This window comes from Pongo abelii, chromosome 15 (genome assembly GCF_028885655.2).
Source record: "Pongo abelii isolate AG06213 chromosome 15, NHGRI_mPonAbe1-v2.0_pri, whole genome shotgun sequence".
NCBI classification, from domain to species: Eukaryota; Metazoa; Chordata; class Mammalia; order Primates; family Hominidae; genus Pongo; species Pongo abelii.
In genome coordinates, this window is record NC_072000.2 from 100906087 (window position 1) to 100923357 (window position 17271).

At 40.3% G+C, this 17271-nt stretch overlaps 1 protein-coding gene across 6 annotated transcripts in view; it reads left to right on the forward strand.

The window, feature by feature from the left end:
* Window positions 1-374: 374 nt before the first annotated feature.
* The window catches only part of PAPOLA (poly(A) polymerase alpha), a 64844-nt gene continuing 47947 nt past the window's right edge, over window positions 375-17271 (forward strand). For all 6 annotated transcript variants that reach the window (XM_024231395.3, XM_054530495.2, XM_024231397.3 and 3 more), the window contains exon 1: window positions 375-792. In XM_024231395.3, coding sequence (XP_024087163.1) covers window positions 785-792 — 8 coding nt within the window. In that variant the 5' untranslated portion in view covers window positions 375-784. The remainder of the gene's footprint in view (window positions 793-17271) is intronic.

Below are 17271 nucleotides of genomic sequence, written 5' to 3' on the forward strand. Positions count from 1 at the left end.
TGGGGACATGTTTTCGTCGGCTCTGGGCTAAACACCTCTCGCCGTATCACACGGGGCCGGCACCGCTGCCCGGCGAAATACTTGTTATTTGCAGTCCAGTACGAAGCGGCGGAGTAACGGGTTCCAACCCCAGGGCAGCGACTCATGCGAGTCGTTCTAAGCGCCGCGCTGTGGGGTACACACGGTGCACGCGTGGGTGCCTCAGCCCCCTGGCAGCGCCTCCAGGGACGCGCTCCGGGAAAGAGCAGCTGCCGCGACCTCAGGCGGCGGGAAAGGTGGGACCTCACAATGCGCCGGAAGCGGCGCCTCGTGGCTTGGGATCTCTCCGGGTTCTTCCTTGCGCCGTCCACGCCGCACTGCCCACGAGAGCGTCCCCGCCCGAGGGACAACTCACCGCCCGGAGCCTCCCTGACCGTTCCCTTCCACCATCTCCACTGCTAAGTGTGAGAAGACCCGGGTGGTAATTGCCGGGCCGCAGGCAGCCTTATGAACTCCCCTTCCCGTGAGGCTTCGCGGCGGACGGCGCTGGTGCGCAGGCGCACGCACGACGTGCGTGGTGGCGTCAGCAGTTCTAGAACGTTGCTGTGGTAGCGCTCGGGCGCCATGTTAGGACGAAGGGGAAGGAGGAGAAGCGCTTAAAGCGGCGGGAGCGGTGCGGGAGAGGGGTTGGACCCAGGGCTGAGGCAGGCCCCCCCCTCCCTCCCGCCTCAGTGGATCATGCCCAGGGCGGCAGCGGCGGCGGTTGCGGGGGGGAAGTGACTGGGCGGTGCCGGCGCCGGAGACGATGCCGTTGTAAGTAATTTGTATTCTGTTTTCTTTCGCTCGCCGGCTGGGCCTCGGGGGGCGTCCGGGAAGGGGAAGAGGTAGGCGGAGAGGGTGGCACGAGAGCCCGACCCTCCCCCCTGGTAGGAGGCAGGCAGGACTGGGGACCTTCCTGTTTCCTCGCCCGCTCGCCGCCGCACTTCCCCCGTGTGCTGGGTTCCCGCGTCCCCCGACCCTTCCTGGCTGGGTCAGCTGCCGTCGGGCCGGGGGCCTTCCCCTTCCGGAAGAGCTAGTGGAACCTCTAACTAGCCCGGCCACTCCAGCTTCTCCGCCCCGTCCACAAAGAAAACCAAAACAACCCCAAAACAAAACATTGCCCGGCGGTGGGGAACCAAGACCTTGCTCCACGCGGGATCAGCACTTGGGGTTCGGGCTCGCTCTTGGCGCCCCTCGGGCCCATTCGATGTTGCTTTTCTGTTCCTGGTCTGCCTCAGCTTGCTCACTCTCTTCCTCCCGTTGCCAGATGCCTGTTTTGTGCGCCCAAGTTAGCCCCTTTCCACTGACCTTGTCTGAATGTAAGAGCACGAGTTAAAAGCCCAGCTTTGAGCGCTGAGTCCGCCTGCCTCCGCCTCCGCCTCCCTAGCATTCACAGTCGGTCGGAGAAGGGGGCACTTCCCAGGGTGCCCTCCTCCAAAACGACTTATGTATTGCTTTCCCTGTTTTGTTTTGATGGGGTAACCGGGTTTCATTCTGTTTCCTTCTTTCTCTATCTCTGGTGATACTTTTTTTTTTTTTCCTGGTTGTAAGGCTTAAAGCTGGTGTCTTTATGCTTTCTAATGCCACTGCGCGTTTTTCTTTTCTTAGAGGGTTTTTAAAAAGTTTTTTTCTCCCCTCCCCCTTTCTGATAATGAGATATAATTTGGCAGCTCATTGCCAGTAGATTACGGAATTTTTTTTTTCCTGCAAATATACAGCATTGTAGAGGCCTAAATAGTGAGACTGCATTTCTTCCATTTTTGAATATTGAAGCGTAAGAGTGCCTCTTTGAGACCAGGGACCGAGTTTTCTTCATCTTAGTAGCCTCAAAACGCAACATGTAATTGACACTCAAAGTTTTGGTTAAATTCAGGATAAAGATTTTTGTGGTTTCTAGACATCGAATGTGGTAACTCAGGTCTTTTTTTTTTTTAAGTAAGGATAATTTCTTTAGCACATAATCACCGATTGTAGTTTTACAATTATATATGTGTGTGAATGTGTTTCTTTACAGGTGAGACTCTAACTTTGGCACAGACCTTAATGACTTCTATCGAAATTTATGTATTTTAAAAGGATTTTCCATGGCTCCCACCCACCCCCTTATGTTATTAAGAAGTCTATCACATTACTTCTGTGATGAAAACGTTTGTTAGACTTAATTAACTGTACATGTCTAAAATCTTGGAATCTGCATGGTTTCTGTTTATTGATTTTTCCCTTTCATAGAATGATAAGAGACCTTAGGATAACTGAGTCTAAGCAAGATTTTTGTGGTGTTTCTCAGTTCAGTAGGAGATAAATGTTTGCAGTGATGTCATGGGATGACTGCGTTATTAACGTTTTGCTGTCTTTGAAAAGGGACTTCTTTTTCTGATAATCATACCAGCATTAAAAATGATAGATGTACACCTTAAAAGGCTTCAGTGAAGAAATAACATTAAGTAATTTGTGTCTTATTTCTAGGAATTAAAAGTACTTTTATACCTACTTTCCCCCAATATTCTTTGAAGAGGGAAGGTATGCGTTTCTATGAAAGACCTTAGGTATTTCAAATTCTTCGCGAGTTAGTTCAAGTGTGTAAAATGGAAGACGGGGCCAGGCGCGGTGGTTCACGCCTGTAATCCCAGCAGTTTGGGAGGCCCAGGCAGGTAAATGGCTTGAGGCCAGGAGTTTGAGATCAGCCTGGGCAACATGGCGAAACTTCATCTCTACAAAAAACACAAGTTAGGTGGGCGTGGTGGCTCATGCCTGTAATCCCAGCTACTTGGGAGGTTGAGGTGGGAGGATTGCTTGAGCCCAGGAGGCTGAGGCTGCAGTGAGCCTTGATCATGCCACTACATTCCAGCCTGGGCGACAGAGTGAGACTCAAAAACTAAGTATACCATAATTACTATAGTAAACAGTAGAGAGACCAAAGAATGCCTAGTTAAAGAAAAATAGGGCTTCTTCCTCATTAAGTTGCTTTGTTTTTCATATACTGCTGTCACACTGTCATAAATTTTGTTTTTTTGATGTGTTGGATTGTGATTTCCCAGCTATATTGTGTTTGACTTTCATTTTTGGTATACCTGTCCTAATGTTAAGTTTGGATGGGTGAGTGGCATTGGGGCATGGACCCTAGGTGAGTTGTCAGAATGAATTTAAATCAAAATTATCGAAATTTAGGATATTACGGAACATTTTGATCAAGTGTCCATATTTTGTCTAAATTTCATATGTAGCTACAAAACATACTTTTGGAAAGATTGTAGTCTGATTTAAGAGCCATGGTGGTGAAGCTTCTGAAAGTTTTGATAGTCTTTGGATCCATTAAACAGAGTTTCTCACCTAGTCATTATTGACATTTATGCCAGATTCATTCCTTGCAGGTGCCTGTCCTGTGTCTTGTAGTTTAACAGCATCCTTAGCTTCCACCTACTGGATTCCAGGAGCTCCACCCTTCCATTTCCCCAGTCATGACAATCAAAAATGTTTCCAGATATTGCCAGATGTGCCCTGGGGTGCAAAATCTGGTCGAGAACCACGGCGTTAACGAAAAGTGTGATGCCCTTATGGAAACTAGATGTATTTCTGCCCTACTCTGTGTTGGTCAGATATTTTTGGCATCAGCTCAGTTCTGAGCATCACACGTATGATAAAAACGTGTAAAGTAGAGTAACCAATATCAGTAGCATTTATGCCACATGCATAGAATGTTGTCGAAGTTACCAAAAAGAGTTACTGCAAGGCTTAGGCGAGACAATAGCAAAAATGTTTGCGGGGGCTGCACAAAAAAGAGGGAATTGTAGTTTTACATCGCCATAACAAGCAGAACTGGTACCTGCTGGTGGATGGTCTGTGCTTCCCAGAACGTGATCTGTGGATGCTTGGGGAGGAGGACCACTGAGATCTTTCAGAGAGTACATAATGTTCAAACTATTTTCATGTTATTGAGATGTTTTGTCTTTCAACATTTGTACTTATGGTGCAAAAGCAGTGGTGGGAAATGCTGTATCCATCATAGGAACAATCAAGGCAGAGAACCGGTATTGTATACAGTCATTTCCTTCCTTCCTTCCTTGCTTCCTTCCTTCCTTCCTTCCTTCCTTGCTTCCTTCCGTTCTTGACGGAGTCTTGCTCTGTCGTCAGGCTGGAATGCAGTGGAGCGATCTCGGCTCACTGCAACCTCCGTCTCCCGGGTTCAAGCGATTCTCCTGCCTCAGCCTTCCAAGTATCTGGGACTACAGGTGTACGCCACCACGCTCAGCTAATTTTTGTATTTTTAGTAGAAACGAGGTTTCACCATGTTGGCCAGGATGGTCTCGATTTCCTGACCTCGTGATCCCCCACCTCGGCCTCCCAAAGTGCTGGGATTACAGGCGTGAGCCACCGCGCCCGGGTGTCATTTTATTTCTTGAAGACTGCATGCACACTCACAGTTTAAAAAGCTTTTGATGAAACAGTAAAAAGAGGTTAATTTTATTAAATCTTGACACTTTGTCTTTTTAATGTACTGTGACCACGGAAAGTACTTGTGAAGCTGTATCCTGGGGAGTAAAATGGTGGTTTTGAGGAGCACTTGTATGTTGATTTGTGAGCTAAACTAGTGTTTTCATGGAGCTCCATTTTTATCTGAAAGAACAAGTGATGAACTGTGGATATTCATATTTGAGTATTTAGGAGACTTACATGAGAAGAAAGCAAGTCTGTCACTTCAAGGTAAACAACTGACTGTATTCCTGGCCAGTGAAAAATTTGAGCTTTCAAGCAAAATATAGAATTTTAGAAAGCTTGCTTTTCCATCATGAGCTTGACACTTTTTCCCAATACTTAAAAGATGTTTCTGCTGACATTGGTGGTAATATTAATGCATATAGTTTTAATGCTGTATAATGTGTGCTTAAAAAAAACAATGTTTTTTAATATTTGGTAGACCTGTATAATTCAGTGAACCCATATTTTCCACATGACCATTTGTGATGTAATAATATCATATGTGCATTCAAGGGTACATTCAGAGTGCGAGGTAAACCAGATTTTAATGCAACAGAGTACCGAGGGTTTATTAATAGGGTTTTAACTTTCATATTGTAACTAATCTTTTCAAAACTGCCACTTGTGGAGTTCTGGTGTAGTATCAAAGAAGACTACTCATAATTAATTGAAAAGACTAAATACTCCTCTTTTCGAATTATAATGTTGCTCCCAGCACTATGGGAGGCCGAGGTGGGAGGATTATTTGAGCTTATAAGTTCAAGACCAGCCTGGGTGACATAGCCATCTCCACAAACAAAAAGAAACAGTTATAATGTTGGTTTGATGCCAGGTTTTCTTCATATGCTTCAACTAGAGCAATTTATTGCAACAGATTGAATGCAGAAGCAGCTATGAGAATCCAGCCGTCTTTGGTTTAGCCAGAAGTAAAGAGATTTGCAGAAATGCAAAAGCATGCCATTCTTACTAAATTTTTTGTTTTGGAAAATAGTTTTTTTAAAGCTATGTTAACATGTAGTGAGTTTCTTGTTATTTAAATGAATAAATACTTTAAAAGTTCTTCAGTTATAATTTCCAATGCAGTGGATATTGGAAAGCATAATGCATGTAAGTAAGAGCTCTTTGGAGTGCTCAATACATTTTAAGAGTTGTAAAGGGGTCCTGAGACCAAAATGTTTGAAAACTTGAGAAATCGTGCTTGAGAACAGCTGCCCCAAGATGAAATAGACTTTTCAGTGGTGGTATGAGCTGCCCATGCAGCACCTCTGGTGTTTTTTTGTTTTTCGTTTTTTTTGAGACAGAGTCTTGCTCTGTTGCCCAGGCTGGAGTGTAGTGGTGCTAGCTCGGCTCACTGCAACCCCCGCATCCCAGGTTCAAGTGATTCTCCTGACTCAGCCTACTGAGTAGCTGGGATTATAGGCCTGTGCCACCACATCCGGCTAATTTTTGTATTTTTAGTAGACAGAGTTTCCCTGTATTGGCCAGGTTGGTCTCGAACTCCTAACCTCAGGTGATCTGCCTGCCTTGGCCTCCCAAAGTGCTGGGATTACAGGCCCACCACGCCCGGCCTCTGGTGGTTTTCTGAACACTGCACTTCACCCAACCCCAACTGTCTGTGATTTAAATAAAATTTTTTTGTTGTTGTCAGTGAAAAACAATTTAGTAGATAACCTTTAGGAAAGATAACAGAACTGTGGGAGATTTTGATTCTCAGATTTTAAAATTTGGAGTTTTTGTAGTGAATTGCTGCTCAGTAAATGTTGATTATGGTTTTGAGATGTGGTGTTTTACCTTAAACATGTTTTCAGTCCATATTTTTTGGTAGAGAAGTTGGAAGGCAAGGTATTGGAATTGAGTAAATTTATGAGCCTACTCAGTTCCTATCCCTGATTGTTTTCCTCACCTTCTTAAGGCAGAAGCCAGTTCTGGCTTGATAACAACTTTAAAAATGTTTTGGCTCATCAGAACATTCTATTCCTGGGTAACTAAGTCAACTTTAGGTTAACATTACAATTAAATTTCATCTTCAATTTTATCTGGGCAAGTTTATAAACCTAGCTTCTTTCAGGTAAAATGAGACCATTTGGCTTCTTAGCTAGTTCTCATTTTAGGAGGGTGTGTGTGTCTCTTTTGTTCTGTATGTTCAGGGTTCTAATTACCTAGCAGCTTTTAAATAATTGGACAATGCCAGTTTATGATTTACAAAGCAGCAACATTATAGGAGGTAATTGGTTCCCCTAAAAGTTGGTTAAAGTTGAGGCTCAAAAGAATACCTGACCAAGGTCATAAAGGTACTAAATTGTAGATTGGGGCTTAAATCAACTCTGGATTCCGTGTTCCATTCTCATTCCAGTACACTATACCATCTCCTGTGGACACTGTAGGGAACCATGTGTGGTTAGCTCAGTTGGAGTCTTTATTTATTTTTGAGACAGGATCTCACTGTTGCCCAGGCTGGAATGCAGTGGTGCGATCATGGGTCACTGCAGGCTTGACCTCCCAGGCTCAAGGGATCCTCCCACCTCAGCCTCCCGAGTATCTCGGACTACAGGCACGCACCACCATACGTGGCCAATTTTTGTGTTTTTTATTGTGACAGGGTTTTGCCACATTGCCCAGGCTGCTCTCAAACTCCTGGGCTCAAGCAGTCCCACCTTGGCCTCCCAAAATGCTGAGATTACAGGTGGCTCATGCCACCATGCCGGGCCAGTTGGAATCTCTGTGTAGTTTCAAGTAGAATTAATTTTCAAGCTCAATTTTTTTGTGTGTGTAACATTTAAATCTCAAAGTATTTACATAATAAAAAATATATACAAAAGTATATAAACAAAAGTAACATATAGTGTACACTTGTAGTATACACAGAATGTAACATACTATAGAACCTGAGATCTTGTGCATTGCTTAATGATTGAATATATTCTGAAAAAATGTGTTAGGTGATTTTATTGTGGGAACAGTATACTTAACACAAACCTAAATGGTATAGCCTGCTATGCACCTAGGCTGTATGATATGGCCTATTGCTCCTAGGCTATAAACCTGTGCAGCATGTTACTGTACTGAATACTGTAGGCAGTTGTAACACATTAGGAAGCATTTGTGTATCTAAATGTATGTAAACACAAAAGGAATAGTAAAAATACGGTATTGTGCTGTTATGGGACTACTGTTCTATGTTTGGTCTGTTATTGACTGAAAAATGCTGTTATGTGGCACACGACTACTTTTAATGGCTTTATTTGTGTATATATTCTTATTTAAAGCCATGCACAGATTTGCCACTTAGACGTTGCTTTGTGGCCAGTACCTTTTGTGGGAGTTGCCTTTTTTTGTTTTTTGTTTTTTAAATCTTTGGAAATTGTATGTAGGCCTTCTGAACTGTATAGCAATCTCATTTGTGGAAACTTAAGGATTTGGGAAAGAAAAAATAAAGGCATTCTGTTAGATTTCTTTCTTCCTTTTTTGGTACAGAATTATTTTTCAAATTTGTATTCCCTCTATATTTTGTCCAGAAATTGGCTTCTTGGATTTTACGGCAGTTTTTATAATTTTGAGGTTGATCAAGAATAGTGTTTCTGTCATTTTGATCATTAGAAACATTTAAATTGCATTTCCTGAAATTACTGTCTGTAATACTGACTTACTATAATTTTGACTATTTTCTGACACATTTTCACACTCTTTTGTACTTTTTCAGGTCCTGTTTCATACTTCATTAAATTTACATTTCTTTAATTTTCAAGTTGTACTTGGCAAGTTGATGTAGGAGTGCACAATTTGGCTTTTTTTTTTTTTTTTTTTAAGTTTCTCCTAGCCATATGAGAGAGAGGGACACACACACACACAAATACATGCGCTTGTGTGCAAAGGGGCAGTTGGAAGTACCCTTAGGAAGTGAGGAAAAATAACTTGTCCATTATAGTAATTGCATAGCAAGTACCCTTTCTGTGCATAAGCAACCTTGAATTTTCAGTTTGGCCTTGGGCTTTATCATACATACTTTATTCCCCTTGAGCATAAACAAACTATTACATCATCTTTGAGCCTCTGCTGCTGCTTTACTAAATATTGGCTGGATGGCCCACCTGCAGTACGTTTTTAAGAATATAGTGGGATCTAAATATTTTTAGTACCACTTACACAGAACACCTTACGGTGGGCCAGTTAACCATCGTTTTAATTTCTTAGCAAATACATTATTTTGGCGATATTCTTGCCTCTAAGCTACTATCATATGCTGTATACCTTGTGAAAAAGGAGACTGTATTATTTTGGCGATATTCTTGCCTCTAAGCTACTATCATATGCTGTATACCTTGTGAAAAAGGAGATTGTATTATTTTGGCTAAGAATTAATATTTAATGCACATTGAGATACTTTAGAGAGATCCCTTGTATCTTTTCTGTTCATGTCCTTTGAATGAGCACATTAAGGTTAAGACCTTTAAACAGCAAATTCTACTGTGGTGAATTGTTACTTTAAATAAGTTACTGTAGTTTATCTGATTGGTTCCAAAGAAGAATATTTAGCAAGTTTGGCTTTCAGTTTTAACTCTATCATGCAAATAATAAAGCGTTTTCTGTTAAGTAGTAGCTATAAATTGGGGCAGTTGACTCTGTTAATATCATGGGCCACAACTTGTTCCAAATGCCTAATATCACTAGGTGGGGATTAATCAGTAGTGCCTGATGAGTTTTGTATAAATTGAGACACAGGCGGGCTGTGGTGGCTCATGCCCGTAATCCCAGCACTTTGGGAAGTCAAGGTGGGAGGATTGCTTGAGCCCAGGCGTTGGACACCAGCCTGGGCAACATAGTGAGATCCTGACTCTATTAAAAAAAATTAAATTGAGATGCAAAGTACTTAAACATTAACTATTTAAGGAAAACACCAATGGAAATATGATGTTCTGTCCTTTTGTGTGTTAGTAGTCATCTGCCTAAATTACGCCTCTCCCTTCCTATCATTTACTGTGTACACTTTAACCTTCTGGCATAGTCATGATTTTATCTTTGTTTCTTTAATGGTTTTTTTCCCAAGCTTCTACTTTGCACTTGTTGTTTAAGGATCTGAATCCCAGACTAAATTTGAGATTGTCATTGAAAACAGAGACTACCTTAAGCATCTTTGTATTTCTGATTTTATTTAGCATTGTCTTTTATGCATATTTAGGAATTTGGTACATTTCAACCTAATAAATACTGTACTTTCTGACAAAAGGTAGATGAGAAAAAAGTGCTTTTAGGAAAATTGAGTTGATGTTTAATAACCTTGGCTGCCCTAGCAGCTTCCTGGAGCAATAAATAAAGCAATATTTGCTTTGGATTTACAATTTGTAGCCACAGAGTATTGCACTAAAAAGCTATTTTAAAAATCTTGGTTTATTTCACAAAATAGTGTTTTAATTAGCATAAACTGAGTTTTTAGCTAATAACCAAAAGCTAATTATTGTTTTAATTTGAGGATTTGTTTGGTGTCCCTTGCTGCCATTTTAGGGGGTTATTTTAGCCTCCTTGCTATAACTATTCTAATTTAATGGCGAACGGTAGAATTAGTTGACTTTTAACTTTTGCAAGATTATTAATATCTACTTTAAATAATTTAACATGTTGAAATAAGTTTATAAAATATAAGGTAAAATTTTACGGTCTCAATTCTGCTTGGTCGTGTTTCTATGAATGTGTTACGGACATAATATACAAATAGTTAAAAAAATGGGTGTCATGGTGTATGCCTGTAATCTGAGCTATGAGGGAGGATCGCCTGAACTCAAGAGTTTAGATCAGCCTGGGCAACAGAACAAGACCCCATCTCTAAAATTAAAAAAAAAAAAAAATCTTTATCTATATGACTACATATTGTAAATGATGTGCAGAGGTGCCTCAGTATAGGGATGATTATTATAGGCTATGAAATCCGCTATCTGGGTTCATATTCTGGTCCAGTAAACTTAGTCAAGGCTTCTTTCTTAGTTTAATAGTAAGAGTTGTTAGAAAAAATTGGGAATAATTTAAAGTGCTTGACTTAATATGTGAGTTATGTTGAAATTTCAGTAGATGGCAGCTATGATCATAATTATATTCTGCCACTTTTTTTTCTCCTGATACACATGCTGCTACACGTACTATCTCATTGCTTTATTTGGGCATAGTTTTCAGTTGTAAGCATGTACTGTAATTAACCAGTTCTTTACTGATGGATATTTAGGTGGTTTCCAGTTTTACTTCATTGCATACTCTGCTCAGTGAACAACCTTGAATACCTCTGTGTGTTAGTTCTATGAGAAAGGTTCAAATTCCAGAACCTATGAGATCAAGAGAGTTAATTTACAAATGAATGAACTAAGTACCAAAGAAGCTCCCTTTTTAGGGGATAGCCCTGGGATAGACACTGCTCATTTCAAGCTTATTTTTGTTATGCCGGAATTCGGGTCCCTATTTTGGTCTGTCTTCCAGTCTTTGCACCCATACTCTAACAGTGGCTGGAAATGTATATATTTTTTATTGTTTGCTTTTTGCTTTTTTTGGGGATGGAGTCTCGCTTGTTGCTCAGGCTGGATTGCAGTGGTGTGATCACAGATCACTACAGCCTCAGCTTCCTGGGCTCAAGAGATCCTCTTGCCTCAGCCTTCTAAGTAGCTGGGACTACAGGTGCATGCCACTACAGCTGGCTAATTTTTAAACTTTTTGTACAGATGGGGTCTTTCTGTGTTGCCCAGGCTGGTCTCAAACTCCTGGGCTCAAGGGATCCTCCTACCTCAGCCTCCCAAAGTGACGGGATTACAGGTCTGAGCCACTGCACCAGGCCTGGGGATTTAGCTTTTTATGTAATATTTTATATTTTAAAAATGTGTGATTAAAGAGGATGTGTCTTCCAACTTCATGGCTTTCAGTTTGAACCTTCTGTCCTAGTATTTCTGTAATAAATAGATCCCTGGAGATAAAGTTGCTAGACAAACTCTTAAAATTGGTATGTGCATTTTTAATTTTGGTAAATATCAGATTGCTTTTTAAAATGATGTAACAAGTTTGCTTTCATCGTGATGAATAAGGGCTCGTTTTTTTTACACCATGGCCAACATTGGAGGTTTTTTGTCTTTCATTCTTACCACATATATTAAATTTTGTTTTTCATTAATCTGGTTGTCTTAATTTGCTTCCCTGATATGCAGTGAAACTTTTTAAAAAATTAATTGAAGAATTCTTTATGTATTCAGACTGTTGCTGTTTTGGCATAAATTGCATGTATTTTCTCCTTTTATCATTTGCTTTAACTTTCCTTATGTGCTATATTGTTATTATATAAAAGTTGGAATATTTTGATATAAGTAAACCTGTTTTTATGGCTTTTGCATTCAGAGCTTGACTAAGGCTCTGAAAATGTTTTTTATTTTCTTTTAGTGCCTTTATGCTTTTTAAATATTTTTGAAATAGCATCTGGGTTTTAGATTTTACTATGGACAGTCAAAGCCATTTGAGTATTTCATAGTTGTCTTCACTGACTTAAAATGCTTATCAGTATATGTCCAAAGATGATCATGCTTTGCCTATTTGAACGTATGATCGTTAAACTCCAGTTAACAAATCATAGGAACTTGCACTATTTGCATTAGATATCTTTTTTTTTGAGACTGAGTCCCCCTCTGTCGCCTAGGCTGGATCTCGGCTCACTGCAAGCTCCACCTCCCAGGTTCACGCCATTCTCCTGCCTCAGCCTCACAAGTAGCTATGACTACAGGCGACTGCCACCACGCCCGGCTAATTTTTTTTTTTTTTTTTTTTGGTGTGTTTAGTAGAGACGGGGTTTCACTGTGTCAGCCAGGATGGTCTCGATCTCCTGACCTCGTGTTCCGCCCGCTTTGGCCTCCCAAAGTGCTGGGATTACAGGCGTGAGCCACTGCGCCCAGCCTATTTGCATTAGATTTCTAACTACTGTACCAAGGTGGTTCTCGATGGTTGAGATTGTATATATTAGTTAAGTTGAATGTCTAACCTTTTGAAACAAATATCCTGCCAAAATAAACAGCCAACAGTCAACAAAAATGCCACTATTCTTTCTAAGTTCCTAAATATTTATCCTAATTAGAGTCATCTTGACAGCCCTGCACGGGGAAAGGAAAGACCTGTTTCTCAGCTTTGGTCTAAAAACTTTCGTATTTGGAAACTGCTCTTTAGTGTTTGTGTTGTAGTTGTAAAATTCCTAGTTTGTTATCCAAAGTAATGAAGAGATACAATAAATTCTAAGGTAAATCCACAGAGATGCAACTTACGAAGAATAATATAACTAGTGGCAGAAATGAAACCAGAGTAATACGACGAGTAGCAGAAGTGAAATCAGGCCTGCTTTCTCCCTTTTTTATCAGATTGTTTTTGAGTTGAGACCAGACTTTGTCGTCTGTCTTGAATGCCGTTACCAGAAGTTACAGTTTTTTAGTACACAGTTATATTTTAGGAAGACATACTTAGTAGTAGTATGCATGGTGGAACCATGTGACAAAGGAGTAGAAGTAAAGGAGTTGGGACCAAGATTGCCAAAAATCAGAACTAGAATAGTTGAAAAGGAATTGTTATATAGAATGTTAAAATTAAAATAATTAAAAGGCATGTGTTCTATGTGAACTTTGCCTTGATGAAAATAATTTAAATATTATAAAGAAAACTCCTCGTATTCTAAGGAGAGAAGAGTTCTGAAAATTCTTTATACATTGCCTTGAACCTGTAAGAAAAGGTGTGTTTGTAGGGGAGGAGTGTTTGGCTGTCTTTTGTGGTTTTGAGAGGGGGCAGAATTCATATATGTACTATTGTATGTATTTATGTGTAACTCTGATCCAGAAAGGATGAAGACTTTTAAGAAGACTTTTAAGAAAAGATGAAGAACTTTTAAGGCTTTAGTCATAATATTAAAAACTGGCAAGATGTTTGCATTAGATGTGGATGAAAAGGAAGAATAAGGATAGATACACAATGGAGCAAAAAATTAGGTTACTAAAAATAGTTCTTAAGGAAATACAGTAATTTTTGTATTTTTATAGAGTAGAGAGCTTGCTAGATGGCTGCCAGTTGCACTCTAAGAATTCAGGCAGTACCCTGAAGGTAAATTAATATTTACCTTCAGGTAAATATTCAGGTAAATAAATATTAATTTTGTTGGTGAGATGAAAATGGACCAGTTGCTCAAGCAAAGCACAGTGTTCTTGATATTAAAAACCGGGAAGACATTTTAAGGAATCACAAATACTGCAGCTATATGTCTGGTTTGTATTTTTCCTTTTTGTGTTACGTAAATTGTAGAAGTTTATTTTTCAAAGTAGAATAGTGTCTGAAGAAAATGAAATACTGGTAAAAATGTTTCTAGAATGGGCAGATGTCTAGTGCGTTCAAGAATGGGAGGAGGAACTTTGCATTCTTGGGATTGGTAGCTGTCTGGTGTATGGTTCCAGGAGAGTGTCAGTGCATATGTAAGGCAGAAGAATCCTTAATCTTTGGAGGTTTATGTTCCAAGTTGCCCAGTATTGGAGTATATAGTTTTGTTTTGTTAGAAGGAGAACAGCAACAAAAAGATTCCTTAAATTGTCTTACCACTCTACTTAATTTCTAATGTTAAATGGAAAATCTTCACTTCCATTTACAGTGTTACAATGTTTAATGTTTCTACTTTGGACGTTTTGGACGTTTGAAATATCTGGGAGCCTGGAATTCTTAGTCTAGCTCCTTAAGCTCATGCTGAGCCATTTTTATTGGAGACACAAGTATCTTGTAAATTTCAGAATATGCATTTGTTTCTTTTTATTTGGTAGGTCTATGTTAACATAGTTTTTCTTTTTCTTTCTTTCTTTCCTTCCCTTTCCTTCCCCTCCCTCCCTCATTCTCTACTTCTCTTTCTTCCTTCCTCCCTCCCTCCCTCCCTCCCTCCTGGGCTCCTCCTATCTCAAACTCCTGGGCTCAAGCCATCCTCCTCCCTCAGCCTCCTGAGTAGCTAGGACTACGGGCATGTGCCACCAAGCCCAGCTAATTTTTATTTTTCATAGAGATGGGTGTCTAGCTGTGTTGCCCAAGCTGGTCTCAAATTCCTGACCTCAAGTGATTTTCCCCTGCTATGCCTCCCTAAGCATTGGGATTATATGCATCAGCCATGGTGCCTGGCCCATATATGTTCTTTCTTGAATTAGATGGAACACATGTAGTTTTATCTTGACACAAAGTAATACTGAGGCTAGATGATGTGCCTACATTTGGAATAAAGTAAATAAAAATTTCCAGCTTGTATCTGATTTATTTCCCCATCAAAATGTTAGTGTAATCAATATTTTTTCAAATTAGGCTGAACAAGTCTTGTGCACATTTAGAAATCAGGGCCTGTATTCTAATGTTCTAGTGAGAAAGTTAAAGTAGACAGGAGCTTTCCAAGCATTGTTTATTGTGACAATGGAAGTCTAAAGATTTGAGTAAGAAAAAATGGAAAGATTTAGGAATCTTACAGTGGATACTCTTTGTTTTTTTAATGATCCAAATTGAACTGGTAATGAATTTAATTCCTTGAGAATGGAAAAGAATGCAGAGAAACATATTACTCACACAAAACAAAAATAGAGGTTTATTGCTTGAAGCTACAAAAGTATAATTTCAGCTTATACTTGACTTAAAAGCTCTCCTTGCTTGAACCAGATCTAGCCTAGACAAAATAAAGTTTTTACATTTTTTCCGGCTTTACTCGTGTTAAAATCATTTATAAAAGCATTCATAATCCCAGGATAATTGTGAAGGACTGTAGTTTATTCAGAAAAACTCATGAAGCAATGAATAACACAAGATAATACAATTACGTTAGGATATGTGGTAAGCATACTTCGTATTGTGCACTTGAAAATTTAAGAGTAGATCTCAAGTTGCGTGCTCTTATGGCAGAAAACCAGAGGGGTACACAGGGAAACTTTTGGAGGTAATGGATGTGTATATTACCTTGATTATGCTAATGGAACTACAAGTGTATGCATATGTCCAAACTCACCAAATTATATACATTAATTACGTTCAGTATTTTTGGTATGTCAATGATATCTCAATAAAACTGGGGGAAAAAAAACCTGTGTGTAATGAACAAGACATTATGAATTCAGTTACATTTCATGTGTATATTTTAACCATAGGAGATGCTACATACAATTGGAAAATAGAACATTTTTATTTCGTCTTCAGCAAATGCTTTTTTTTTTTTTTTTTTTTTTTTTTGAGATGGAGTTTTGCTCTGTTGCCCAGGCTGGAGTGCAGTGGCACGATCTTGGCTCACCGCAACTTCCACTTCCTGGGTTAGGGCAATGCTCCTACCTCAGCCTCCTGAGTAGCTGAGATTACAGCATGCCACCACACCTGGCTAATTTTTGTATTTTTATTAGAAATGGGTTTTTGCCTTGTTGGCTGGGCTGGTCTTTGAACTCCTGGCCTCAAATCATCTGCCCTTCTTGGCCTCCCAAAATTTGCTGGGATTACAAGTGTGAGACACCATGCTTGGGCCAGTCTTCAGCAAATGCTTAATGCTAATGGGGATTAACATTATAGCTTTGAGTAGCTATGCAACTTAGATTAAAGGGGCAGGAGGAAATGATCTAATGTGAATTAATTTCTGCAAGGATAAGTCTGATTCATATTTATTCAGTAAATGTTATTATAAAATCTGAATTAAAATTAAGACGGTATGTAACTAGACCAGGCAACAGTAAATAGATGACACGCAGTCCAGCAGCTAATTAGTAACACACAGTATGGGCTTCCTGGCATTCTTAGATCTTTGTTGATATCACAAGACAAATCACAGAACAGTCTAGTAGTCGCAGTATAGACCAGAACCCAGTGGATTTGTTCAGTAAATGTATCATAAGCCTTATTTGCATAGCATTCTTAGATTTAGCACTTTATTGCTTTTTGCTTTTTTTTTTTTTTTTTTTTTTTTTTTGAGACCGAGTCTCACTGTGTCACCCAGGCTGGAGTGCAGTAGCGCGATCTCGGCTCACTGCAAGCTCCGCCTCCTGGGTTCACGCCGTTCTCCTGCCTCAGCCTCTCCGAGTAGCTGGGACTACAGGCGCCTGCCACCACGCCCAGCTAATTTTTTGTATTTTGAGTAGAGACGGGGTTTCGCCGTGGTCTCCATCTCCTGACCTTGTGATCCGCCGGCCTCGGCCTCCCAAAGTGCTGGGATTACAAGCGTGAGCCACCGCACCTGGCCTTTATTGATTATGTAGATTATCACACTTTAAAGTAGAAATTGTATTTAGAACTTGGTAAAAAAGTAGCTGCGGTTGGGTGTGGTGGCCCATGCCTGTAATCCCAGCGCTTTGGGAGGCCAAAGGGAGCAGATCACTTGAGCTTAGAAGTTCGAGAGCAGCCTGGCCAACATGGTGAAACCCTGTCTCTACTAAAAATATAAAAATTAGCCAGGCATGGTGGCATGCATCTGTAGTCCCAGCTACTCAGGAGGCTGAGGCAGGAGAATCGGTGGAACCTGGAAGGCAGAGGTTGCAGTGAGCTGAGATCGCACCACTATACTCCAGCCTGGGTGACAGAGTGAGACTCCATCTCAAAAAATAAAAAGTAGCTGTGTGTGTGTGTGTGTGTAAAATACGCTTTTTTTTTTTTTTTTTTTTTTTTTTTGGTAGAGACCGGGTTTCAGCATGTTATCCAGGCTGGCCTCAACTCCTGGGCTCAAGCCATTCTCCCACTTCAGCCTCCTGAAGTGCTGGGATTACAGGGGTGAGCCACCACACCTGGCCTATAAACACT